This window comes from Ursus americanus, chromosome 25 (assembly GCF_024610735.1).
Source record: "Ursus americanus isolate L20-20 chromosome 25, mUrsAme1.1.p, whole genome shotgun sequence".
Taxonomy (NCBI): Eukaryota; Metazoa; Chordata; class Mammalia; order Carnivora; family Ursidae; genus Ursus; species Ursus americanus.
This window is the reverse complement of record NC_142151.1, coordinates 9,023,495-9,048,128: the sequence shown is the minus strand read 5'-3', so window position 1 is coordinate 9,048,128 and position 24,634 is coordinate 9,023,495. Positions and strand designations below refer to the sequence as shown.

Here is a 24,634-nt window from a genome sequence, read left to right as displayed (position 1 = left end):
CGAAGGGCTAGAAATAACCAATTGTCCCAGTTTGCGTGGGGCTGAACCAGTTTTAGTTTTGAAAGTCCTGTGTCCCAGGAAACGTCTCAGTCCCAGACCAACCAGAACGATTTCTAATAGGTCACCCTGTTAGAAACGAGCCCAGCAAATTAAGCCAGTGCAGAATTCCATTTTAATTTAATTGATAGACTGGCCTTTTAGCTATACTTTTTTGCCTTTTTGAAAAATCACTGTATCGTGTTATATCACACTGTATTCAGCGTGTTGTATTTATTGTGTAGTATTTCTGCTGGTTGCTTTAAGGCAGCTCTTCTCAAACTTATTCCCCTTACAAATTGAGAACCTCAAAGAGCTTTTGTTTATGTAGGTTATATCTATTCACAGTCACTGTATTAGAAATTAAATGGAGAACATTTTAAAACACAAGGATACACAAATTCACCGTCAAGGGATGATGTCACCACACCTCACGTGGCCTCTGCTAACTCCATGGTTCTCTCAAGAGAGAAAGAGAGGGGTGCCTGGGTAGCGCAATTATTAAGCATCTGCCTTCGGCTCAGGGCGTGATCCCAGCGTTCTGGGATCGAGCCCCACATCGAGCCCCACATCGAGCCCCACATCGAGCCCCACATCGAGCCCCACATCGAGCCCCACATCGGGCTCCTCCGCTGGGAGCCTGCTTCTTCCTCTCCCACTCCCCCTGCTTATGTTCCTTCTCTCACTGGCTGTCTCTATCTCTGTCAAATAAATAAATAAAATCTTTAAAAAAAAAAAAAGAAAGAGAAAAAAACAAATAATATCTTAGGATTATTGTAAAAATAATTTTGACCTCACACCGCCCCCCCCCCACACACACACACATCAAAAGGATCTCAGGGACCCCCAGGGCTTGCCAGACCAGAGGCTGAGAGCCACAGCCCTGGAGAGAACTCCTGCTCCCCATCCTTAGCTTTACCAACTCCCTAGAGTTAATATTGCATGAAGAACCCCAGAACTGTAGGGGTCTACCCCTATCCACTATGCTATGGTTTTCGTGTATGTTGCATCTACATGTTTTATAAATCCCATGATACAATGTTACAATGTTTGCTTTAAACAGGTATGCCTTTCTTATTTAAGAAGAAAAGCCAGATTTTCTATTTAGCTACAAACTAACCATGTCTCTTCACTGCACCCTGCAGTTCTATCTTCTGCCTGGATTCCTTCCCTCCCAGCCCCCACACTCCCTTTAGCATTTCTCATCGTCCAGGTTCATTGACGGCAAAATCTCCGAGTTTTCTTTTATCTGAGAATAGTTTTATTTCATCTTCATTCTGGAAGAATATTTTCACTGGAAAAGCAATTCTGAGTTGACGATTTTGTTTCTTCCAGATTTTTAAAGATGTTCCACTGTCTTCCAGTCTGCACTGTTTCTGATGAGAAAACAGCGACATTGAAAATGTTCTCTGTAAGCAGTGTGCCCTTTCTGTCTGGGTGCTTTCAAGATTTTTTCTTTACCTTTGATTTGTAGCAGTTTGACTATGATTGGCCTAGATGTGCTTTTGTCGTTGTTGTTATTGTTTTTACTTTCCATTCTGCTTTGAATTTACTGAGCTTCCTGAATCTAAAAGTGTTTGTTTTTCACTGAAGTTGGCAAATTTCCAGCATATTTCTTTGAATATTTTTTTCTGCTTCATTCTCTCTCTCCTCTCCTTCTGGGACTCAAGAACACATATTAGAGGATTTGGGTTTGTTTGTCTGTTTTATTGTCCCACAAATCCCTGAGTTTCTGCTCATTTTTAAACTATTTTCTTCTGATCTTCAGATTGGATAATTTCTATTTATCTATCTGCAAGGTCGTTGACTCTTTCTTCTGCCATCCCCACGCTTCTATTAAGCCCCTCCAGTGATCTTTTTAAATTTCATGTAGTATTGCATCTTTGAATTCTAAAATTTACATTTGATTCTTTTCAGAAGTTTATATTTCTCTGCTTATGTTTCCTTTTTTTTTTTTTTTTGATTTTTTATTATATTATGTTAGTCACCATACAGTACATCCCCGGTTTCTGATGTAAGGCTCGATGATTCATTAGTTGTGTATAACACCCAGTGCACCATGCAATACGTGCCCTCCTTACTACCTATCACCGGTCTATCCCATTCCCCACCCCCTTCCCCTCTGAGGCCCTCAGTTTGTTTCTCATAGCCCATAGTCTCTCATGCTTCATTCCCCCTTCTGATTACCCCCCCTTTCTTTATCCCTTTCTTCCCCTACCGATCATCCTAGTTCTTATGTTCCATAGATGAGAGAAATCATATGATAGTTGTCTTTCTCTGCTTGACTTATTTCACTTAGCATTATCTCCTCCAGTGCCGTCCATGTTGTAGCAAACGTTGAGAACTTGTTCTTTCTGATAGCTGAGTAATATTCCATTGTATATATGGACCACAACTTCTTAATCCAGTCATCTGTTGAAGGGCATCTCGGCTCCTTCCACGATTTAGCTATTGTGGACATTGCTGCTATGAACATTGGGGTGCATATGGCCCTTCTCTTCACTACGTCTGTATCTTTGGGGTAAACACCCAGTAGTGCAATGGCTGGATCATAGGGTAGCTCAATTTTTAACTTTTTAAGGGACCTCCACACTGTTTTCCAGAGTGGCTGTACCAACTTGCATTCCCACCAACAATGTAGGAGGGATCCCCTTTCTCCACATCCTCTCCAACAATTGTTGTCTCTTGCCTTGTCTATTTTTGCCATTCTAACTGGCGTAAGGTGGTATCTCAGTGTGGTTTTGATTTGAATTTCCTTGATGGCTAATGATTTTGAACTTTTTTCATGTGTCTGTTAGCCATTTGTATGTCTTCATTGGAAAAGTGTCTGTTCATATCTTCTGCCCATTTTTTGATTTGTTTATTTGTTTCTCGTGTATTGAGTTTGAGAAGTTCTTTGTAGATCCTGGATACCAGTCCTTTATCTGTAGTGTCATTTGCAAATATATTCTCCCATTCCGTGGGCTGCCTCTTAGTTTTTCTGACTGTTTCCTTGGCTGTGCAGAAACTTTTAATCTTGATGAAGTCCCATAAATTCATTTTATCTTTTGTTTCTCTTGCCTTTGGGGATGTGTCATGAAAAAGGTTGCTTTGGCCGATGTCGTAGAGGTTGCTGCCTATGTTCTCCTCTAGGATTTTGATGGATTCCTGTCTCACATCGAGGTCTTTCATCCATTTGGAGTTTATTTTTGTGTATGGTGTGAGAGAGTGGTCAAGTTTCATTCTTTTGCATGTAGCTGTCCAATTTTCCCAGCACCATTTATTGAAGAGACTGTCTTTTTTCCACCGGATGTTTTTTCCTGCTTTATCAAATATTAGTTGCCCAAAGAGCCGAGGGTCCATTTCTGGGCTCTCTATTCTGTTCCACTGGTCTATGTGTCTGTTTTTGTGCCAGTACCATGCTGTCTTTGTGATCACAGCTTTGTAGTACAGCTCGAAATCCGGCATTGTGATGCCCCCAGCTTTGTTTTTCTTTTTCAACAGTTCCTTGGAGATTCGGGGCCTTTTCTGTTTCCATACAAATTTAAGGACTATTTGTTCCAGTTCTTTGAAAAATGTCCTCGGTATTTTGATCGGGATAGCATTGAAAGTGTAGATTGTTCTGGGTAGCATGGACATTTTAACTATGTTAATTCTTCCGATCCATGAGCATGGAATATCTTTCCATCTTTTTATGTCTTCCTCAATGTCTTTCAAGAGTGATTTATAGTTTCTAGAATACAGGTCCTTTACGTCTCTGGTTAAGTTAATTCCAAGGTAACGTATGGGTTTTGGTGCTATTGTAAATGGGATGGATTCCCTAATTTCTCTTTCTTCGGTCTCGTTATTCATGTATAGAAATGCAACTGATTTCTGAGCATTGATTTTGTATCCCGCCACATTACTGAATTGCTCTATAACTTCTAATAGTTTGGGAGTGGCTTCTTTGGGTTTTCCATATAGAGTATCATGTCATCTGCGAAGACAGACATTTTGACTTCTTCTTTGCCGATTTGAATACCTTTGATCCCTTTTTGTCATCTGATTGCTGTTGCAAGGACTTCTAGTACTATGTTGAATAATAGTGGCGAGAGTGGGCATCCTTGTCGAGTTCCTGATCTTAAGGGAAAGGCTTCCAGCTTTTCCCCATTGAGAATAATATTTGCAGTAGGCTTTTCATAGATGGCTTTTATGAGATTGAGAAATGTACCTTCTATTCCTACACTCTGAAGGGTTTTAATCAGGAAAGGATGCCGTATTTTGTCAAATGCTTTTTCGGCATCGATTGAGAGGATCATATGGTTCCTGAGTCTTTTCTTGTTGATATGATGTATCACGCTGATTGATTTGCGAATATTGAACCACGCTTGCATCCCAGGTATGAATCCCACTTGATCGTGATGGATAATCCTTTTAATGTACTGTTGGATTCTATTAGCAAGTATCTTGTTGAGGATTTTGGCGTCCATATTCATTAGGGAGATCGGTCTGTAATTCTCCTTTTTGAGGGGGTCTTTGCCTGGTTTGGGGATCAAGGTAATATTGGCCTCATAGAGTGAGTTTGGTAGCTTTCCTTCTGTTTCTATTTTTTGAAATAGCTTTAGGAGAATAGGTATTATTTCTTCTTTGAATGTTTGGTAGAATTCCCCAGGAAAACCGTCTGGGCCTGGAGTTTTGTTATTTGGAAGGTTGTTTATCACTGACTCAATTTCTTCATAATTAATTGGCCTATTTAAGAAATCAATTTCTTCCAGTTTCAGTCTTGGTAGTTTATAGGTTTCCAGGAAGGATTTCATCTCTTCCAGATTGCTTAGTTTGTTGGCATATAGCTGTTGATAAAAATTTCTAATAATCCTTCCAATTTCAATGGTGTTCATCGTGACCTCTCCTTTTTCATTCATAATTTTAATAATCTGGGTCCTTTCTCTTTTCTTTTGGATAAGTGTTGCCAGTGGTCTGTCAATTTTATTGATTCTCTCAAAGAACCAGCTTCTAGTCCTGTTGATCTGCTCTACTGTACTCCTGGTTTCTGCTTGATTGATTTCAGCTCTAATTTTGGTCAACTGCTTCCTTGTGCGTGGATTAGGCCTGTCCCTCTGTTGCTGTTCCAGCTTCTTGAGGTGAGAATATAAAAACTGCATTTTAGATTTTTCTGTTCTTTTGAGTGAGGCTTGGATGGCTATGTATTTCCCCCTTAGGACCAACTTTGCAGTATCCCATAGGTTTTGGACTGTTGTATTTTCATTCTCATTGGTCTCCATAAATTGTTTAATTTGATTTTTGATTTCCTGGTTTATCGAGTCATTCCTGAGCAGGATGGTTCTTAGTCTCCAAGTGTTTGAGTTTCTTCCAAATTTTTCCTTGTGGTTGAGTTCCAATTTCAGAGCGTTGTGGTCTGAGAATATGCAGGGGATAATTTCAACCTTTTGGTATCGGCTGAGACCTGTTTTGTGTCCCAGAACATGGTCTATTCTTGAAAATGTTCCATGGGCATTAGAATAGAATGAGTATTCTTTGGTTCTGGGGTGTAGTGTTCCATATATATCTATGAGGTCCAACTCGTTGAGTATGGCATTCAAAGCCTTTGATTCTTTGCTTAGTTTTTGCCAGGGTGTTCTATCTATTTCTGATAGTGGAGTGTTGAGGTCCCCTACTATTAATGTATTTTTATTTATATGTCTCTTTATTCTGGTTAAGAGTTGGTTTGTGTATCTTGCTGCTCCCCTGTTGGGGGCATATATATTTATAATTGTCATATCCACTTATTGAATACTTCCTTTAAGAATAATATAGTGCGGGGCACCTGGGTGGCTCAGTCGTTAGGCGTCTGCCTTCGGCTCAGGGCGTGATCCCAGCATTCTGGGATCGAGCCCCACATCAGGCTCCTCCGCTGGAAGCCTGCTTCTTCCTCTCCCACTCCCCCTGCTTGTGTTCCCTCTCTCGCTGGCTGTCTCTCTCTCTGTCAAATAAATGAATAAAATCTTAAAAAAAAAAAGAAAGAAAGAAAGAAAGAAAGAAATATTGGTTGAATAAATGAATGTGTCTAAATGTGCATGTCTTGGGGTCTGAATGTAAGTTCTTCTTAGGCCTGGGAGAAAAAGGAGTTGGGACAGATAGTTTTCCACCCATATGAGGAATTCCCTCTATAACAATTCAACTTCCAAAGGAATGCTTTCATTGAGTGATCTGTGGGGGAAAGGTCTCAGCTTCAAATCCCCACTCTCTGATGATGAATCGTTTTTTTTGTTTTTGTTTTTGTTTTTAAAGATTTTATTTATTTATTTGACAGAGATAGAGACAGCCAGCGAGAGAGGGAACACAAGCAGGGGGAGTGGGTGAGGAAGAAGCAGGCTCATAGCGGAGGAGCCTGATGTGGGGCTCGATCCCATTACGCCGGGATCACGCCCTGAGCCGAAGGCAGACGCTTAACCTCTGTGCCACCCAGGAGCCCCTGGTGAATTGTTTTTGACAGGGCAGTCTACACTGCTGCCAAGAGACAGAGTGAGTTACAATACTACTCCACTACAGTGGTTTTTTCACTCCAAACACACTGAAAATCTCTTGCACCATCTTTTTTTCTTTTTTCTTTTCTTTCTTTCTTTCTTTTTTTTTTTTTTTTTTTTTTCTGTTTTGAGGACTCCTCCCTGCCCTCCCTTCCAGCCATCCTGGCAGGGTAGAAGCAGGAGGGTTCTTTGGGGGATATTCCCAACCTCTTTGTCATGATGCGTTCTTAGGGGTTAGTAGACAGACCTCAGAACTTTGGGACAAAGTCATCCCCTCCCACCTTTCAGACCTGAGTTCATTAAGATGACATTTTTTTAAGTATTAAAGAGAAGGGAGGCTCAGATTTCAGTGGAGAGGGAGGGAACAGAGATATGTTGGTGAGCACGTGTCCTACATGCGATTCCAGAGCAGTGTCCTGTTGTTCATGAAAGCATGCTAACTGGTGTAGTGGGCACAGAGCTGCCAGAAGGGGCTCCGGGTAATCAGGGCTCAGACTGGGGTAGCGACCACAGTGACAAGTGACAGTGGGTGCGGCTGGGGAGAGGGAGGTCTCATGCAGCAGAGCCTCCATATTGAAGTAGTTGCAAAGCACCTTGCCCTCGGATGACCAGATAGCTTGTTGTCCAAACCAGGACTCTTTTGAAAGGGAAGGAGGGCACTAGTAATAATTACACCAGGACAACCAGTGTAAACTGGGACAGTTTCAACCAAACTGAGACATATGCTCTCCCAACAGATGACCCTAACAGTGTTCTGGAAGATTGGATAAAGTTAGTCCACCAAAGCTACAAAGAGAGGGAGAGATAATACCCCTGTGGGTAAAGCACTAACAATCTTATTAGGCCTATCAGACCTCCTCGGGGAGATGATGACCATGATGGGGAGATAGTAGCACTTCTGCCTCTAAAAATTTCTTTGAATCAGGGTGGGTGAATCAGGGTGGGTGAAAAGAAATGCAGGGCTGATAGGTGATTAGACAGGTGTATGAGGGAGTGCCTATAGTGAAACATAATCAAAAGAATATGACAAAGAACCAGAGACAACACAATACCCGGCCCCCAAGACTTATGATCCAGTGGCTGCTTCAATATCCCTTCCTCCCAGGGCAGGTCACTGGGGGGCTCATGCCAGGTTCCCTCTTGTTCCTGGGCAGTTCCCACAGGTCCGAGCTTTTTACCTGCAGGGGGCAGTAGAAGGCTTCCTCTTTGGTCGCTCCATTTGCTCCTCCCACTGCTGCAATTGGCACAAAGTGGCCCAACCTGGACTTCAACCCTCATGCTTCCCTCCCATGGGCCGCGCAGACCACAGTCAGCCACCTCACATGCTCTGCCATCCAATGAGAAGGCAGGACCACAGACAGCGGCTGTATCTCAAGATCTCCAATTGAAGGCAAGGTGGAGCAGTGCAGGCCAGCAACAGAGGAGTCCACGGAGGTAAATTCTACTCGCCTTCACTAGATCCTTCCTCTCTCCACTGTGAGGCAGTGTCCTGGGGCTTCCACATGGCCATCGCTCCTCTCCCCCAGAGCACCCAGTCTGGAAAGAAGGGCACAGAGGAGAGACAACCGCAGTCTGGGGAGTGATTAATAGAGAACCTGGAGCAGAAGGAAATAGAAAAGAGTCTTTGAAAGAGAAATTTTTAAAAATGAACAGCTGGCATGGCCCCGACCAAACTTTCCTTCAGCTTCTCCTTCAAGTTCAGTCTGGGTGTTGGTGGTAAGAGGTCTTCTTGATCTCAGAGACATCCAGCCTCAATTGGGGTAAAAAACTGTCTCCAACATTCTAGCTATCCCTGAGCCAGATGGCAAGTAAGTGCTGTCTACCCCAGAGAGTTTTTTAAAGGTCATGCTGGGAATTACTCTATTTCCAGTGACCTTCTGCCTCCTCCTGGAGCCTTCCCTGGCCACAGCCCCATTGCCTTGCTTGGGCCAAACCTTCTCACTTGCCCTGGAATAACTGGACCTGTCTCCCAATTATAGGTGAAAACCAGAATGTGTCTCATATTCCGTTTGTTAACTTTATCTTTTGTACATTTGAAGCTTCTCAGGCCTGCCTTTTTTCCCCCCTCTAAATGCCCTAAAATGAAATTCTGGTGCTCAGTTTTCAAAAGCAAGCCCCGTAAATGCTCACAAAATAAATCTCAGCAAGATGAGAACAGAGTCCCTCTTATCCTAGAGTTGCAGAAAATCAGACACGATTCTGCTTCATAGAGTTGATTCTGATAAAGTGGTGAATCAAGAACATTCAGTCCCACTGGTGTGAAAATATGTAATCCTGTTCTATGTATATTTATATCATCTTTAGAAGTGTAATTTGCACAAAGGAATCTTTTAAGACATGCAGACAGACATCACAGAAGATTGCTGTATGACCAATACAATGTAATTTGTAAACCTTAAAAGTCAGCAACTCTGGTTGGCCGTTGATAACTTATTAGTCTGAAAATAATACTTAATTAATTAATTTTTTTAAAGAGAGAGAGAGAGCACGCATAAGAGAGAGAGAGCGCGTGCACAAAAGCGGGGATGGGGGGGTGGCAGAGGGAGAGAGGGAGAGAGAGAATCCCAAGCAGGCTCCATGTCCAGCACAGAGCTGGAGGCGGGGCTCAATCCCACGACCCTGAGATCATGACCTGAGCTGAAACCAAGAGTCAGGTACTTAACTGACTGAACCACCCAGGTGCCCCTGAAAAAAATCTCTTCAATTTCAAAAAAGGCATAAAGACTTATGAGATTGTTGTTTGTTTGTTTGTTAGGCCAGAGGAATACCTTTGGGACCGTCTTATCCTTTCAAGCATAAAGGTAAAATCTCATTCCTCTGTTTGTCTTTTTCAAAGAGTTTAAGAGTCTGTGATAATTTGAATTAACAGGGGGAATCCTTGCCATTTGATCTACCAGGAAAGCTGGGAATCAGCCTCATGGGAAGAGCTGGAAAAGGAGGAAGGGAAGCAGCAAAATCCCAAATCCAATTAACTGGAGGGGATCTGGAACGTGTGGCCCATAGCCACCCCGCCCTGGCAGTGACAGAAGGAAGACAAATGCCCTGACCATGATATTTGGGGTCACCATCTCCACCGTACCCCTATTACTTGAAGACCGTAAAAATTCTCAAGTTCAGTAGGCAGCGGCCTTCTCAAGCCAGAGACTCTCCAGGAAGAGGGGGTGACATGAGGCTTGGAGGAGAGGAAGCTGTCGGAGCTGAGGCTTGGATCAGGGAGGAGGAGGAAAGCAAGAACACAAAGGCCTGGAGAAAGGGAGGAAAGCAGTGGGGGTGTGGGACAAATAAAGGAAGAAGTAACAAAAAGGAGGAAAACAGACGACCAGGGACCTGAGCAGTGTATGGGCCCAGAGTAGAGGTTACTTCTGGAACGGGGGTGAGAGGACTTGCCTACTGAGCTCTCCCTTGGACTAAGGATGGAGGCAGGATGCTCTAGGGTAGAACAGAACGCAGAGGGATGGTGCTTGAGAAGGAGCCTGGTCATTTGGGGTGACCCAGGGAGAGCCTGGAAGGAGCTGCTTATTGCCATTACCGGGTTATACAGTATTACAGGAGTATACCATTTTTAGTATATTTTGTATCTTTAGATTTTTCTCACTCTGGTATTAGAGAGCTGTACTACAAGGGTATGTGTTTTGTTGCCTCTGCGGGGTAGGGGAGGTATCCTGCAGAAGAAGGGGAAGCAGCAGAAGTCAGGTCCCAGAAAGTGGTAGCAGGAAAGTACTTAGCAAAGTGATAGCGGGGCTGGAGGAAGGGGGATTTGAGGGTCAGTATGGGAGGGAAAGAAAAGAAGCCAACTAAGAGGCTTTCTACCCATATAGTCAAGATCCAACCACATGTGTTTCAAGGTCATGTCCATGCGCTAGGCACGGTGTTAGCGATCATTGATGGCGGGCCAGGTAGCCACAGTCCTGGTCTTAATGGAGCCTGCTAGCTGGCCTGGGGCACTGCTTGGAAGTGTCCCTAAGGGTTTCCGGAGAGCCTCTTGAACGAAGAGTGGACCAAGAGCACTGGAGTGGGTGAGGAGCCATTCTTAGCATACGGCAGCCTTTGTGGTGCGCGGAACTGGGAGAGAGACAAAGCCATCACATGTTATAATTCTGAGCCCCAGAGGTGTGCAAACCTTCTAGACGGAGCTGGAGTCCACAACAGGACGTGACCCTGTGCCAACCAATGCTGCAGATTTACCCCACATCTGCGGGCTTCCCCCCATCCCCTCCCCTTTCAGATCACAGCCAGGGAAGCTGCTTGGAGCTGGTGTCCCCACTGGCCTCCTTCTCTGGGCAGATCATGTCCTCAGGGAGCAGGCTGTTGCTGACTTTCCGCATACCTGCCTCCTTTGAGGACGGAACCATTGGCCTCCACAAGGGCTTCCCGCCCCTTACCAAGCCAGGGGTGAGTGTCTCTCCTGGGGGTGCAGAAAGGGCAGCCTCTGCCCCCTGCCATGGCCTCTGGTATCTGTCTAAAGAAGTCTGGGCAACCAGCTTCCAGGGGCTGTGGGCAGGATTTAAAAGGCTACCTAAGCGAGTGCTCCCCACCCATACTTGATGACAGAGGAGGAAGGAGCAGCTCAAGTTCATGGGTCACAAACTTCACTTTCTACAAGAGGCAGTCTGGTAACAAAATGAGGGGAAAGGTATGGCCCATTAAAGGTGACAGCCTTCACGCAGGAGCCACCCTCCCGTGTGATACATGCACGAGGTAAAAAATTAGTTTTAAACAGTACAAGAGTCAAGAGTTGGTGCTTTCCCGGCCCCCTGATACTTTCTGAGGGTAAATGGGGTTTGGGAGGTGTTTTTCCTGTGTATTGTGGTGGGCAAACTATTCCTGAATCAGACAGCAGGTGGCGCTCAACCCAGAGAATTAGGAAAAAGGGAACAGTGGAGAATTACTTAACTCATTTCCAGTAACTTCTTCCTCCTCCCCCGCAGGGCCTTCCCCAGCCCCACCTCCTGTTCCCTGGTGTGGGCCAAGTCCTCTCGCTGGTTCCAGATGTCCAGTTCCAGATGCCTGGTCTCAGAGTGGGGAAATGCCCACTGGAGAAGCCCCCACTCCACAAGCTGCCCAGGCAAGATGTGAGTGTGCCCACGGAAAGGCCTGGAGGAGAGGAAAATGGCGGGCAGAGGGAACGGTGGGACCCAGGGACGTGCACACACACGCACACACATGCACGCGCACACACACAGAACCAGTTACTGCTGGGGAACTGGAAAGTTGCCTGTAGCCTCTAGCAGCCTTCCCTGGAGTTGGTCAGGCTCAGAGCCAGGAGGACTAACATATTTAAACGTCCCTCCCTCCTACCACCATTGCTCCCCCAGATCCCAGGGTGGGATTGGGATTTGCCGAAGCAGAAAACAGCGCCCTACTTTGACTGAGACTGTCCTGGGACACGAGCAGTGGTGGAAAACTCAAGAGTCCAAGCTTAGGTGGGCTGGGAGGCGGAAGGAATCAGGGTGAGGAGGGGCATTAAGGGAGGAGCCAGCAGGTGCCCAGACCTCAGGGGCGGAGGCCACAGCGGCAGATGCCTTTGCGGGCCTCTCTATTTCTCAGCTTCGCCTGCCCCTGTTCCTCATATTTCCACAGGCCCCAGGCCATAGGCGTGTGGCCATATCTTGCTCTCACCCACTCACAGGTGGTGGCTACTCCTCTGGGGAGTCCTCCAGTCTTGCCCCACGCAGGGCTCCATGCTCTTGGCCAAGCAGCTACCCGAGCAGCTGACATCCCCTGGGTATCCGGAGCCATATCTCAAAGGCCAAGAAAGCTCCACTGACATCGAGGCTCCAGAGGGCTTTGCCGTGAGGCTGGTCTTCCAGGACTTCGACCTGGAGCCGTCCCAGGACTGTGAGCAGGACTCTGTCACAGTGAGCTATGGTGGGGGTCCTGAAGGGACTCTGGGAGGGAGCCTCCTGGCCTGGAACCCAGAGGCAGGGGGACGTGGCTGTGCCCTGAATGGCAAAGAATGGATGAAGAGCCCAAGTCAGGAGCCCAGGCAGCCTAGTTGGGAGGCCAGGTCTGCCCCAGGGCGCTGCCTTCCGCCAGCAGCCCTGCCTGCGCCCCTGCTACCATCTGGGCCCCACAGAGCAAGAGAGAAGGCGGCGGGGCAGGCCCTGCCTTTGGAAGTTGTACCAAGGGACACACACATACTGCAAAACCCTGGCGTCAAAGAGCAAGGACTCACACATCAGTCAGTAAAGATCCACCAAGTATCTGTGGAGTGCAGGCTCCGTCTGATCAGGAAGCTGGGCCTAAATAATAACAAAAGTTTAGGTGACTCTTCAAGCTGCAGGATAAGGACACTGTAAAAACAGCACTTTACATTATCTTTTGGGTTTAATTTCCTTCGTATCAAAATAATCCATGCACGGAGTTCTTGTAAAAAGTAAGTATACGACAAGGCTTATAATGAAAACAGCAGCCTCCAGCCTTCTTCCCAGCCCCAGCGCCTGTCCCAGCGGCAGCGCCTACGAGCCACGCAGCTGCTCCATCTGGCGTTTACTTCCATGTGTATAAATAGCATGCTTATTGTGTTACTTTTTTGCATATGATCACTTAATTTCCCACTATAGAAGATGAGGACTCGCTTTACGTCTCTTAGACCTTCACCGCATTGCCCCACCCCATCCTCCCAAGCTACCATTATTAGCATTTTTTGTTATTTTCATTGTCGTGACTTTAAAATATTCCCTTCTGAGCACATGGTGTACAATAATTATATGTCCTTGCTTCTCCGGCTTTTGGGTCTCCCAGGAGTCAGTAATCGCATAGAGTTTTTTTGGGTTTTCTGTTTGTTTTTGTTTTGATTTTTAGTTTGCTCAGTTCTGTCTGTAACTAAGCTCCCCCAACTCTTAATCTCCTCTTGACATAATCAACTACAGATCCCAAGCTCTTGGTCCTCCTTTGTATTGGTGACCTCCCACCCAAAGAGGTGGTGATGATTTATCTCCTCGATCTGAGTTCCTTGCTCTCTAGAGCCTGATGCGTTCTGGAAGTTCCCTTTTCTTTCCTTCTGGGCATTTCCTGTACCTGTCCGTGCTGGAACTAAACCCTGGTTTAGTCCCTCATTTTGGAGGAGCACATTCTGCTCCAGAAAGGGTATGAGGGAATAAGCTGTAAAGGATCTCACATTACCCCCAAATGCCTTAGTTCTACCCTCACAGTTGATGGATAATGGGTTGGGGATGCATTCTGGATTACAAGCCATTCTCTCTCAGAATTTTGATGAGACGGTCGGCTTGCTCTAGTGTTGTTAAGTCTGGTACAAGTATGATTCCTGGTCCTTAGTTTTTTCTGTCTAGAACTTTTGGAACATTTTCCTTATTGCCACTATTCTAAGTTTTCATTCCCAGGTACCTTGATGCAAATCTTTTTGTACTCATTGTACAGGGTTTTTTAATCTAGAGACCTTTTTTTAAGATTTTATGTAGTTATTTGAGGGAGAGAGAGTGAGAGAGAGAGAGAGAAACCATGAGAGGGAGGAGGGTCAGAGGGAGAAACAGACTCCCTGCTGAGCAGGGAGCCCCATGCGGGACTGGATCCCAGGACTGGATCCCAGGACTCAATCCTGGGCCTCCGGGATCATGACCTGAGCTGAAGGCAGACACTTAACCAACTGAGCCACCCAGGTGCCCCTGATCTAGAGACTTTTTAAATATAGTCCTTCAATTCTGGGAATGCTCTTGTTTTGTTTTGGTTTTTGGGTTTTTTTTGGTTTTTTTTAGGCTTCTGAGCCTATGTCTGTTTATTTTTTATTTTATTTTACTGAAGTATAGTTGACATACAGTGTTATCTTAGTTTCAATTGTGCAACATATTGACAACACAATTCTATACATTGCTCTGTGCTTACCCCAAGGAGTGTAGTCGCCATCTGTTATTATAATATTATTGATTATATTCCTTATGCTGTACTTTTCTTCTCATTTACTCATTTGTTTAAGTTCTTATTTAAATTCCAGTTAGCTAACACACAGTGTCATATTAGTCTCAGGTGTACAATATAGTGATTCAACACTTCCGTACAACCCCTGGTGCTTGTCATGACATGTGAACTCCTTAATCCCCATCACCTATTTCACGCATTTCCCCACCCACTGCTCTTGTATTATTTTTTAAATAAGTTCCAGATGTCTGCTTTCTTTATTTTCTCTTTCTGGAGAAAGAAAGTAAATTTAGCTCTTGTAAATTCAGGACTGATTCTCCAGTTTTATTAATCCATTCTGTTCTGTTTTCCATCTCTTTTTGCTCCACTTTCTGGGAGATTTCCTCGTTTTAAATACCAACTTTTTTTTTAAGATTTTGTTTATTTATTTGAGAGAGAGAGCAAGCGTACAAACAGGGGTAGGGGCAGAGGGAGAGGGAAAAGCAGACTCCCCACTGAGCAGGGAGCCCTACATGGGGCTCGATCCCAGGCCCCTGAGATCATGACCTGAGCTGAAGGCAGATGCTTAACCAACTGAGCCACCCAGGGGCCCCTTAAATACGAACTTTTTATTAATTATTTTCTGCTAATGTATTTTTTCATATCTAAAAGCTCATTCTTATCTTCCAAACATACCTTTGTATAGAATATTGTTCTCGTTTCATAGAGGCAATATCCTTTCCCTCCCCAGGGATTATTTTTAAATGTTTCTTCTGTTCCTTGTATTATCTCTACTTCATCCAGTTTCCCTTTTATTGTTCATTTGTTTTGGTCTCTGCTTATCATGTTAGAAACTTTCGTACAGTGTCTGAGAATCTTTGGCCGTCCATATTTAAGAGTGAAATACTCAGACGGCACTGGGTGCTCCATGTGGATACCTACAATTTGTGAAGTGATGGGTTTGAAAATAGAGTTCTCAACAAGGTGACCTATTTGTGCTGTTGGGGAACCTCCCAAATATTAGCTTGTAGCTGAACTCAGATCGGAATCCTCTGGTCTCCTGCTCAGGCTAGCCAACATTCTGGTAAACAAGCAGAGGAGGGAATCTCACTGCTTGATAATGTAGACTTTCACCTAAGCCCTCTGTTTCCCTCACTGGTCTTCACCTCCTCTGTTGAGTGTGCTGGGGGACCCCAAGTCCAGGGTCTGGCTCGTGCTCAGGTCATCTGCTAGCGTGAGCTGAGGGAGTTGCCTGGACGCACAGGGTGGGCAAAGGGACCTAGAGTTCTGAGGTCTCCCCACGCCGGCTTTCCATCAGCCTTTCCTCCATCTTCATCCTCGGGGGTGCCTGGTTACCCCAATTTCTGAAAATCCTTGGGTTCTGTGCTGAGAACCTGCTTGCTTTCTGGTGGCCTCCACCTTTGCAGGCTCATTGCCTTTTGTCCATCTCTGTCCCATCTTCCAAAATGTCGACACCCCTGTTCTGCTGTCACGTCCTCTCACTTCCTTGCCCTCGATTACGTGCACTGCTTTATCCCTTTGCTGTTGTGTGTGGGGGCTTTGAGGTGGGAAAGGAGATAAATGCATGTGTTTACTGCTTCAGATTTTCCTGGAAGTCGGGACTATGCTTCGTTTAATTCAGCCAATGTCTGTTGAGCACCTGGCTTGAGGCCCTGCTCTTCTCAGTCGTGGGCAGTTTCCATCCAGGCCTGACTCTTCCCTGTCATGGAGGGAGTTCAAGCCCAGGAAGAGGAGCCTTCCCTCCTCTCTGCTTCCAGAGCAAATCACACAGACACCATAAATGCAGAACTTAAAACCCTGGAGTCCAGTTCCATTTTTACTTTTCAATATACTCCACTGGCCTGTGGGCTCCTCGGTAGCAGAACTGTGTGTTCTTCATATCTGTACCCCCAGCACCTATCACAGTGTCTCACACATGGAACATACTCAGTACCTGTTGAAGGGATGAATGAATGAATGAATGAATGAATGAATGAATGAAATCCAAGCTTCTGGAACACACAACAGAATGAATTTGGGATGAGCAAGTGTTTAGCGTCCTCCTCACCACTGTTTCTTATGCAGACTCTGGACAACTGTCATGGGGCCTGATATTGTCCTGGCTAGAAGAGGCCTCATGGACCATTTTATAGGAGGAAACTGAGAGCTGGGGTTAAGAAATCCCCCCCCCCAATCGTGTCACACAGGGAGGTGGGGCAAAGTCTGGAATTTAACATAGGTCTGAGGACTGGGAGTCGGGTGTTCATTGTACTTTGCTTAGTTAGACTCCTAAGTCGTTTTAGTTAGCCAACAACTCATGCGGAAGGGTAAGAAGAAAACTGGAGCATTTAACAACCAAGTCTGTCAATAAAGGACAGTTTCCTAGAGTAAAATGCTTCTTCCCCATGAGGTAGGTCTCTTAAGTAGGGACATTAAATATGTTAATGTCCTAAGGGAGGAAAAGTATTGAGACATGCCCAAGCAAGACATTCTAGGTGATTGAAAACTTTTCTTTGTGCCAACTTTCCCCAGTTACTGTACTCATGGAGCTGGAGGGAGCCTTAAAGGAATTTGAGATTTGGGGAGAATGAGAGAACAAAGAGCTAGCAAGAACCCAGGATATGTAGGTCATTATGAAAGTCAGAAATCAAATGAGCTGACCAGTGAGCTGTGTGCCCAGAGAAGAGATTAGGCATGAAGCATGGGCCAGGGGAACTCCTTCCAAGCTGCCCTTCCTTGGGTTGGGGGACCCACAAGAAGGGATTTGAGCAGGAGGGAGGCAGGCAGAAGGAACAGAAGCAGAGACACCCTGCTTCAAGCATGTAGTAAAGCGACCCTAGCCAGGGTACACACACCGTGTACATTTTGTGTCCGTAGATTTCATACCTTGTCGGGGGCTTCACTTAAAGTTTCTGGGGTGAGAGGAGGAACATTCCAAAAGGAGAAGAGAAAAAGCTAGGAACCCAAGGGGCTCGAGTCTTTGCAGAGTCTTGCTGCTTCACAGATGTTGGCCACTGCAAGTTCTTTGGACGAGTGGAAGGTGATAGGGGTGGAGGAGGTGAGACGGGAAGGACTTACGTCTGCATATTTGTCAATTCAAGGCTGTTGTGCCATAGGCCCCATTTGGAGCATCAGGGAGTCCGTGGAGAGCAAAATAGACGTGGTTCCTACCTTCTTAGAATTTATAATCCAGCAGGCAGTTTGGAGAAACCCTGGAGCTTCTTGAAAGTAGGAAGCCCCGGTGGGCTTTACGAGATACTTACGGTAAGCTAAAGAAATACACTAGGTATCCGGTCACGGATAAAAGATACCTGGGGGTCAGTAATGGGACAGGATGCTCCTTGAGGAAAGCTCCCCGAGGGACAGCTTCTGAGCCCCAGAGGTGTGCAGACCTTCTAGAGGATGTGGCCCTGTGGTGCAGATTCACCCCACACCTGCCTGCCCCCCCTCCCTTTCAGATCACAGCCAGTGGGATGGATCCAAGCCGGTTCTGTGGGCAGCAGGGCTCCCCGCTGGGCAGCCCCCCTGGTCAGAGGGAGTTTGTGTCCCCCGGGAACCGACTGCGGCTGACTTTCCGAGCCCCCGCCTCCTCTCAGGATGGGACCACTGGCCTCCACAAGGGCTTCCTGGCCCTCTACCAAGCTGTGGGTGAGTGTCCCTCCTGGGTGTGCAGCCTCTGCCTATAGCCATGGCCCCTTGTCTCCTGAAGGGACAAGTGGAAGTTTGAGTGACCCCACCGCCCACCCCTGCTGTGCCCCTGCTGCTGAGCAGCCCAGTTAAAGGGGCAGCCGTGGCTCAGCTCCAGCAGTTGTTTCCATGCGGATGTACAGGCCTGATGCTTGCACATCATCTCTTCTTTCAAGAGAAGCCGCGAGTCCAGATTTTTTAAGTGAAATTCTGGATTTTCAAATGGTAACTCAGGTTTTTTTGAAAGATAATGCATGCACATGATAAATTTTTTTTTAAATAAAATAATACGGTAAATAAAAATAATATAATATGGGAATAGTGTAAGAAGTAAGTCTTTCTCTGATCTCTGGCCCTTAGTCCCTGGCTACCCTGTCTGGAAGCAACCCTGTTGTCCACTTCCTGGGTGTGCTTCCAAAGACATTCCATGCCATTCAAATATACATATTGTTGCATGAGGGGTGGGGGAGGGGTGCATAATATTCACAATGTCTTAAATTGAGCATTTTTTACTCAATAATATATCTTTTTTAAAAGATTTTATTCATTTATTAGAGAGAGAGCACGAGCAGGGAGAAGGGCAGAGGGAAAGAGAGAAGCAGACTTCCCACAGAGCAGGGAGCCCAGCTCAGGGCTCGATCCCAGGACCCTGAGATCATGACCTGAGCTGAAGGCAGACGCTTCACCGACTGAGCCATCCAGGCACCCGTCAATAATATGTCTTAACGATCATCCCATATACACGTGGCTAGCATTGCCTAATTCTTTTTAAGGACCACGTCGTGTCCATTTGCTGCGCGTCCTGTATTTCGCTGGTCCTCCGCTCCTACTCTGCAGCCACAAGCAGTCCTGCTGCGGATATCCCTGTATATACATCCTTGCGCCTGCGTAGGACGGCAAATTCTTAGAAATGGAAATGTTAGGCAAAAAAGCATTTGCAATTTAAGTTTTGGCATTGCTAAATTTCCCTGCAAAGAGGTTTTGCTGATAGGTACTGATTAGCCATGTATGAAAATGCCTGTTTCCCCATACCCTCTTTATCACAGTTATTTTCCATTTCTTTAATCATTTTTTGTCATGGATGATCTGATCAGTGAAAAATAGTTCAAATGTTCTAAATGAAAGACTGTGCAAATCACACTGAATATGGCCCTGGGCCAGAATCAATCCCTGGGCTGCCAGTTTGGGGTCCTCCTGACTACTGGTTTCCGACAGGTGTGACCCACAGTCGGCCCATCGGCCAGGCCAGGGGAGCCTCTGAGGCCACCAGCGCACCTGGAGACCACCCCTCCAGGATCCAGAATGCCTGCCGGGAGCCCTATTATCAGGCAGTGCCAACAGGTGAGTCCCCGCCTGCGTCTGCGGGAGATCCGGCTCCTATTGCCTCCCTCCCACCAAGAGGCCGAGGCGCTCTGGGCACCTCCCACCCCCACCTCCCAATTCTGAACCTGTTTCTCTGCCTCCCCTCATTTCACTCCTCAGGGACACTCACCTGCACACCCCAGGGCCCCTGGAAGGGGACACAGGATGGGGAGGAGCTTCCTCACTGCGCGCCTGGTGAGTAGTGACCTCTCAGCGCCGACCCAGTGGCCACTTCCTGAAGAAACCTCAGCTGTATGTGGGGCCCGTGGGAGCGGCACACGGAGGGTTAAAGGAAAGCCTTAGGGTAGACAGGGAGAGATAAAGGCAGAAGGGGCAGAAGAAGAGGGGAACCAAGAAGGTCCAGAAAAGGAGAGGCAAGAATCTTGTCCCTTATTCAGGATCAAGAGATAACTGAGAAAGTAAAAGCATAAAGGAAGTTCATCAGAGGGGACAGTAAAGGAGAAGAGGGTCAGAAGAGCAGAAGGAAGAGAAACCCCTCTCTCGGGATGGTCTGCGTTAAGGATACACAGGCTCTCTGTCCCCAAAATATCTCCCTACCTACACGCCGCAGGGCCAGGAAGTCGGCCATGTTCTTAAGACTTTTTATTAAGATAAAATGTATGTAACATAAAATGCACCATCTTAGCCATTTTAAAGTACACCATGCAGTCATTTTTCAGTATATTCACAAGGTCGCGCCACCATTACCACTAATTCCAGAACGTTCCCATCACCCCAGAAAGAAACCCAGCACCTCCAAGTCCCCCTCCCCCACCCCCTGGCAACCAGGAATCTACTTTCTGTCTCTGTAGATTTGCGTGTTCTGAACATTTTCTATAAAGGGAATTGTGCAGCATGTGGCCTTTTGTGTCTGGCTTCTTTCATTTAGCCTGTTTTCAAGGTTCATCCATGTTGTAGCAGGTGTCAGGATTCCATTCCTTCCCATGGATATACCACCTTTTGTTCATCCATTCATCAATTAAAGGACATTTGGATTGTTTCCACGTTTTGTCTTTTATGGATAAGGCCGCTATGAGCGTTCGTGTACGAGTTTCTGTGCGAACATATATTTTCTGTTCCCCTGGGCATATCCCTAGGAGTGGCATTGCTAGGTCACGTCGCACCTGCAGGCTTCACTTTTTGAGGACTTGCCAGGCTGTTTTCCACTGGGGCTGCATCCTTTTACATTCCCACCAGCAAGATACGAGGGTTCAAGTTCACCGTTTTTGAAATCCATTTTTTTGAGGTGAAGCACTGCCTTTCTAACCCAATCTGAATAAATTTCTCAGATCTCGCTCCTGACCCTCAGAAAGCTCTCAGGCCAGGCTGATGCAGTGTTTGGGGAGTGGGTTGGGGGGCAGGTGATGGCGGAAGACGTCAATGAGGAAGGAAGGACACAGAAAACAGAGGCAACAGGCACTGAGGACAAACTGCCTGCTGCATGATTTAGCTCAGGATGGCCCCACCAAGAGTCTGAAGAAGAGGCCTTACAATGTCCGAGGGATGGGGAAACAGGTGAGGGGACCAAGAGCACACTTACTGTGATGAGCACCGAGAAACGTGTAGAGCTGTCTGATCACTATATTGTGCACCTGAAACTAACATAACGCTGCATGTTAATGACACTGGAATTAAATTTTTAAGTCCTATTATTAAGGTAAAATAAATAAGAGTGATTCTTTTTTAAAAAGAAAATGTCTGGGGGCGCCTGGGTGGCGCAGTCGTTAAGTGTCTGCCTTCGGCTCAGGGCGTGATCCCAGCGTTCCGGGATCGAGTCCCATATCGGGCTCTTCTGCTGGGAGCCTGCTTCTTCCTCTCCCACTCCCCCTGCTGTGTTCCCTCTCTCGCTGGCTGTCTCTCTGTTACATAAATAAATAAATTTTAAAAGTCTTAATAAAAAAAATTTAAAAAGAAAATGTCTGGGGCAGGACGGGGGAAGAGACAGCTTCACAGAAGCAAGTCTTTAACAAATGCATCTTAATACAGCTGCTGATGTCCCCTGTACCTCTCTCTTCTCTCGCAGTCTGCGGCCGGCCCGTCACCCCCATCGCCCAGAACCAGGAGGCCCTGGGTTCCTCCAGAGCCAAGTTGGGCAACTTCCCCTGGCAAGCTTTCACCAACATCTACGGTCGCGGAGGCGGGGCCCTGCTGGGCGACAGGTGGATCCTCACGGCCGCCCACACCATCTATCCCAAGGACGGCATCTTTCTCGGGAGGAACCGGAGCGTGGATGTGTTCCTGGGCCACACAAGCATCGACGAGATGTTGCGGCTGGGGAGCCACCCAGTGCGCCGCGTGGTGGTGCACCCGGACTACCGCCAGCACGAGTCCCACAACTTCGACGGGGACATCGCGCTCCTGGAACTGCAGCGCGCCGCGCCGCTGGGCCCCAGCCTGCTCCCGGTCTGTCTGCCCGAGCGCCAGGCCCTCTACCGCAGCGGCGTGTGGGGCTACGTCAGTGGGTTCGGCGTGGACAGGGGCTGGTTAACCACCGAGCTGAAATACTCACGGCTGCCCGTGGCCCCGCGGGCGGCCTGCCAGGCCTGGCTGCTGGAGAAGCAGAGGTCTGAGGTGTTTTCTGCCAACATGTTCTGCGCTGGGGATAAGATGAGGCAGCAGAGTGTCTGCCAGGGGGACAGCGGTGGTGTCTATGTGGTATGGGATGAGCGCGCCCATCACTGGGTGGCCACGGGCATCGTCTCCTGGGGCGTCGGCTGTGGCAAGGGCTATGGCTTCTACACCAAAGTGCTCAACTACCTGGACTGGATCAAGGGAGTGATGGACGGGAAGGACTGACCCTGGGGGCGCTTGAGCAATGCCACTCAGCGGTGGAGCTGCTTAGGAGGGAGGGCTGGGCTCAGGGATGGGGACGGGGACAGGGAATCCCTATTCAAGTGACTGCTGCCCTGTCCCCTGTGCGAGAGAACTCCTCCTCCTTCCCAGCTCCCCTGCCGCTGCCGAGGACTCCTCATCTTCCTCCTCTTCCTCCTCCTCCTCTTCCTCCTCTTCCTCCTCTTCCTCCTCCTCCTCTTCCTCCTCTTCCTCCTCTTCCTCCTCCTCCTCTTCCACCTTCCTTCCGTTTTGCGCTTGGCCCACATCTCAGCCAGTTTCGCTTTAAACTTCATCTCCTGCGGACACGGCTTCTTCCCTACTCTCCCGGGAGACTGTCACCTTCTCATCCCCTGTTCAAGTGGGGTTATGGGGGATGTGGTCTTAAGTGCTTTCATTTCCGAAACATTCCAAAGCCCCTCTAGTTGGCCTTCACACATTCAAACTATTGGCTTCAGCCCGCACCATATCTCCTAGCTGCAATCCTAGTAAATAGCCCATTTTGACTTACATGTTCTGCATACCAGGCTCTTCACGGGTAATTTCATTGACTCCTCACAGCAAGTTTGCAATGGAGGTGTTATTATCCACATTTCACAAATGAGGAAACTGAAGCCCAGGGAGATAAAGTGACTTGCCCAAAACCCACAGCTGGGATGGGACCGCCACGGGCTTCCCAGGACACCATGATAGCTCCCGATTGTCTTCGAGACCTACTGTGCTTCCCCTTCCCAATCCCCGCATCCTTACAGGTCCTCCCTGAGAATTCCTGCTTCGGTGAAGATGACAACAACTGGCTCACACTTTCCTGCTGGCCCCATCTCCTGCAGACCCCAAGCTGAGCCCAGCCCTGGGCTCGATATTGGAGCTGACACCCACTAACGCTGCTGGACACCCGGGTCTGGGCTTCACCTGAGAAGACCAGCTCTTTGACTTTTAATAAGGCCTTAAGGTGATTTACAGTGAAAGACACAAGTAAAATACAATTGTTCAAATGGAAATAGAAAATTAATACCATAAAGCAGAAGAGAGCAAATTTGCTAGCATTGAAGGTCAAGTTAGCTACCTCGTTAAAGGTTAAATTGATCTTTGAAATACGGCAGGATTCGAAGTTGTACATACATGTGGTTCCTTCGATGTTTTAAACTGTTTTTAAACCTAGGTATAAAAGGCTATTAAAAACACCCTAGGGGCGCCTGGGTAGCTCAGTCAGTTAAGTGTCTGACTTTTGGTGTTGGTCAGGTCGTAGTCTCAGGGACGTGGGACTGAGCCTGTAGTAGGGCTCTGTGATCAGTGCAGAGTCTGCCGGGAATTCTCTCTCCCTCTGCCCCTCCCGCTTGTGTTTGCTCTTTCTTTCTCTCTCTAAAATGAAATAAATAAATCTTGGGGCACATGCGTGGCTCAGTAGGTTAAGCATCTGCCTTTGGCTCTGGTCATAATCCTGGGGTCCTGGGATTGAGCCCTGAGTCGGGCTCCCTGCTCAGTGGGGAGCCTGCTTCTCCTGTTCCCTCTGCTTGTATTCTCTCTCTCTCTCTCTGTGTCAAATTAATTAATCAATTAATTAATTAATCTTTTTTTAAAACACTTTAAAATACCCTATTTTTCTGCAATTACTAAACTTTGCTAAATTGTATTTAATGAACATGTACTTGTTTTATTTTATTTGTTTTTATAATTGAAAAAAATGATGTTTCTCCCTGCCAGGGCAGAAAAACACATACCTGTATCTATAGAGCTATATAGATCCAGCTGTCTGGATCTACCCACAGAAAGTAACATACCGTTACTTTAGTAGAGAAACTTTTTCCCCCAGAACCCAAACCTAAGAGGAATAAACAATAAAACAGACAATCTCTTCAATACTGGTCTTTAAACCAGTGCAGGAGTAATCTTCGTATGGCTGTTTCTTCTTTCTGTCCTTGGTGTAAGTCAAGGGTACACGACAAATGTGCAAGTCAAGGTTCTTTGAGTGGCCGGGCAGAGGGGAGGCAGGCCGGGACTGAGCTGATGAAGCCCAGGTTTGTCACTTTGCAGCCATGGTATATGATGCCAGGACAGAACTCAGAATCCCTGGGATGGACAGGAGAACTTCAGTGAAGACTTACCTTCTGGGACCACCTGCTCCTCACCTGTGGTCTCTGCCATTCTTTCTCCACTATGAACACAACACACACAGACACACACACACACACACACACACACACACAGTGCTGTCAAAATGCTAATGCGCAGTATTCCCCTTCTTGGGACGCCTGGGTGACTCAGTCAGTTAAGCGTCTGCCTTCAGTTCAGGTCATGATCCCAGGGTCCTGGGATCGAGTCCAACATTGGGCTGCTTGCTCAGCAGGGAGCCTGCTTCTCCCTCTGCCTGCCACTCCCCCTCC

At 47.0% G+C, this 24,634-nt stretch overlaps 1 protein-coding gene across 2 annotated transcripts; it reads left to right on the top strand.

The window, feature by feature from the left end:
- The first annotated feature begins 5,626 nt into the window (after positions 1 to 5,626).
- On the top strand, positions 5,627 to 24,147 carry C1RL (complement C1r subcomponent like). Of its 2 annotated transcripts, XM_045781085.2 has the most exons (8): positions 7,860 to 7,952; positions 9,274 to 9,319; positions 11,447 to 11,590; positions 12,148 to 12,376; positions 17,831 to 18,020; positions 19,275 to 19,400; positions 19,542 to 19,616; positions 21,445 to 24,147. In XM_045781085.2, exons 3-8 carry the CDS (start codon positions 11,508 to 11,510, stop codon positions 22,215 to 22,217), a joined length of 1,476 nt encoding a protein of 491 aa, XP_045637041.2. In that variant the 5' UTR covers positions 7,860 to 7,952; positions 9,274 to 9,319; positions 11,447 to 11,507; the 3' UTR covers positions 22,218 to 24,147. The 2 variants fall into 2 exon arrangements, with proteins under 2 accessions (XP_045637038.2, XP_045637041.2); XM_045781082.2 differs by lacking the exon at positions 12,148 to 12,376 and having other exon boundaries at positions 5,627 to 7,952.
- Positions 24,148 to 24,634: the final 487 nt, after the last annotated feature.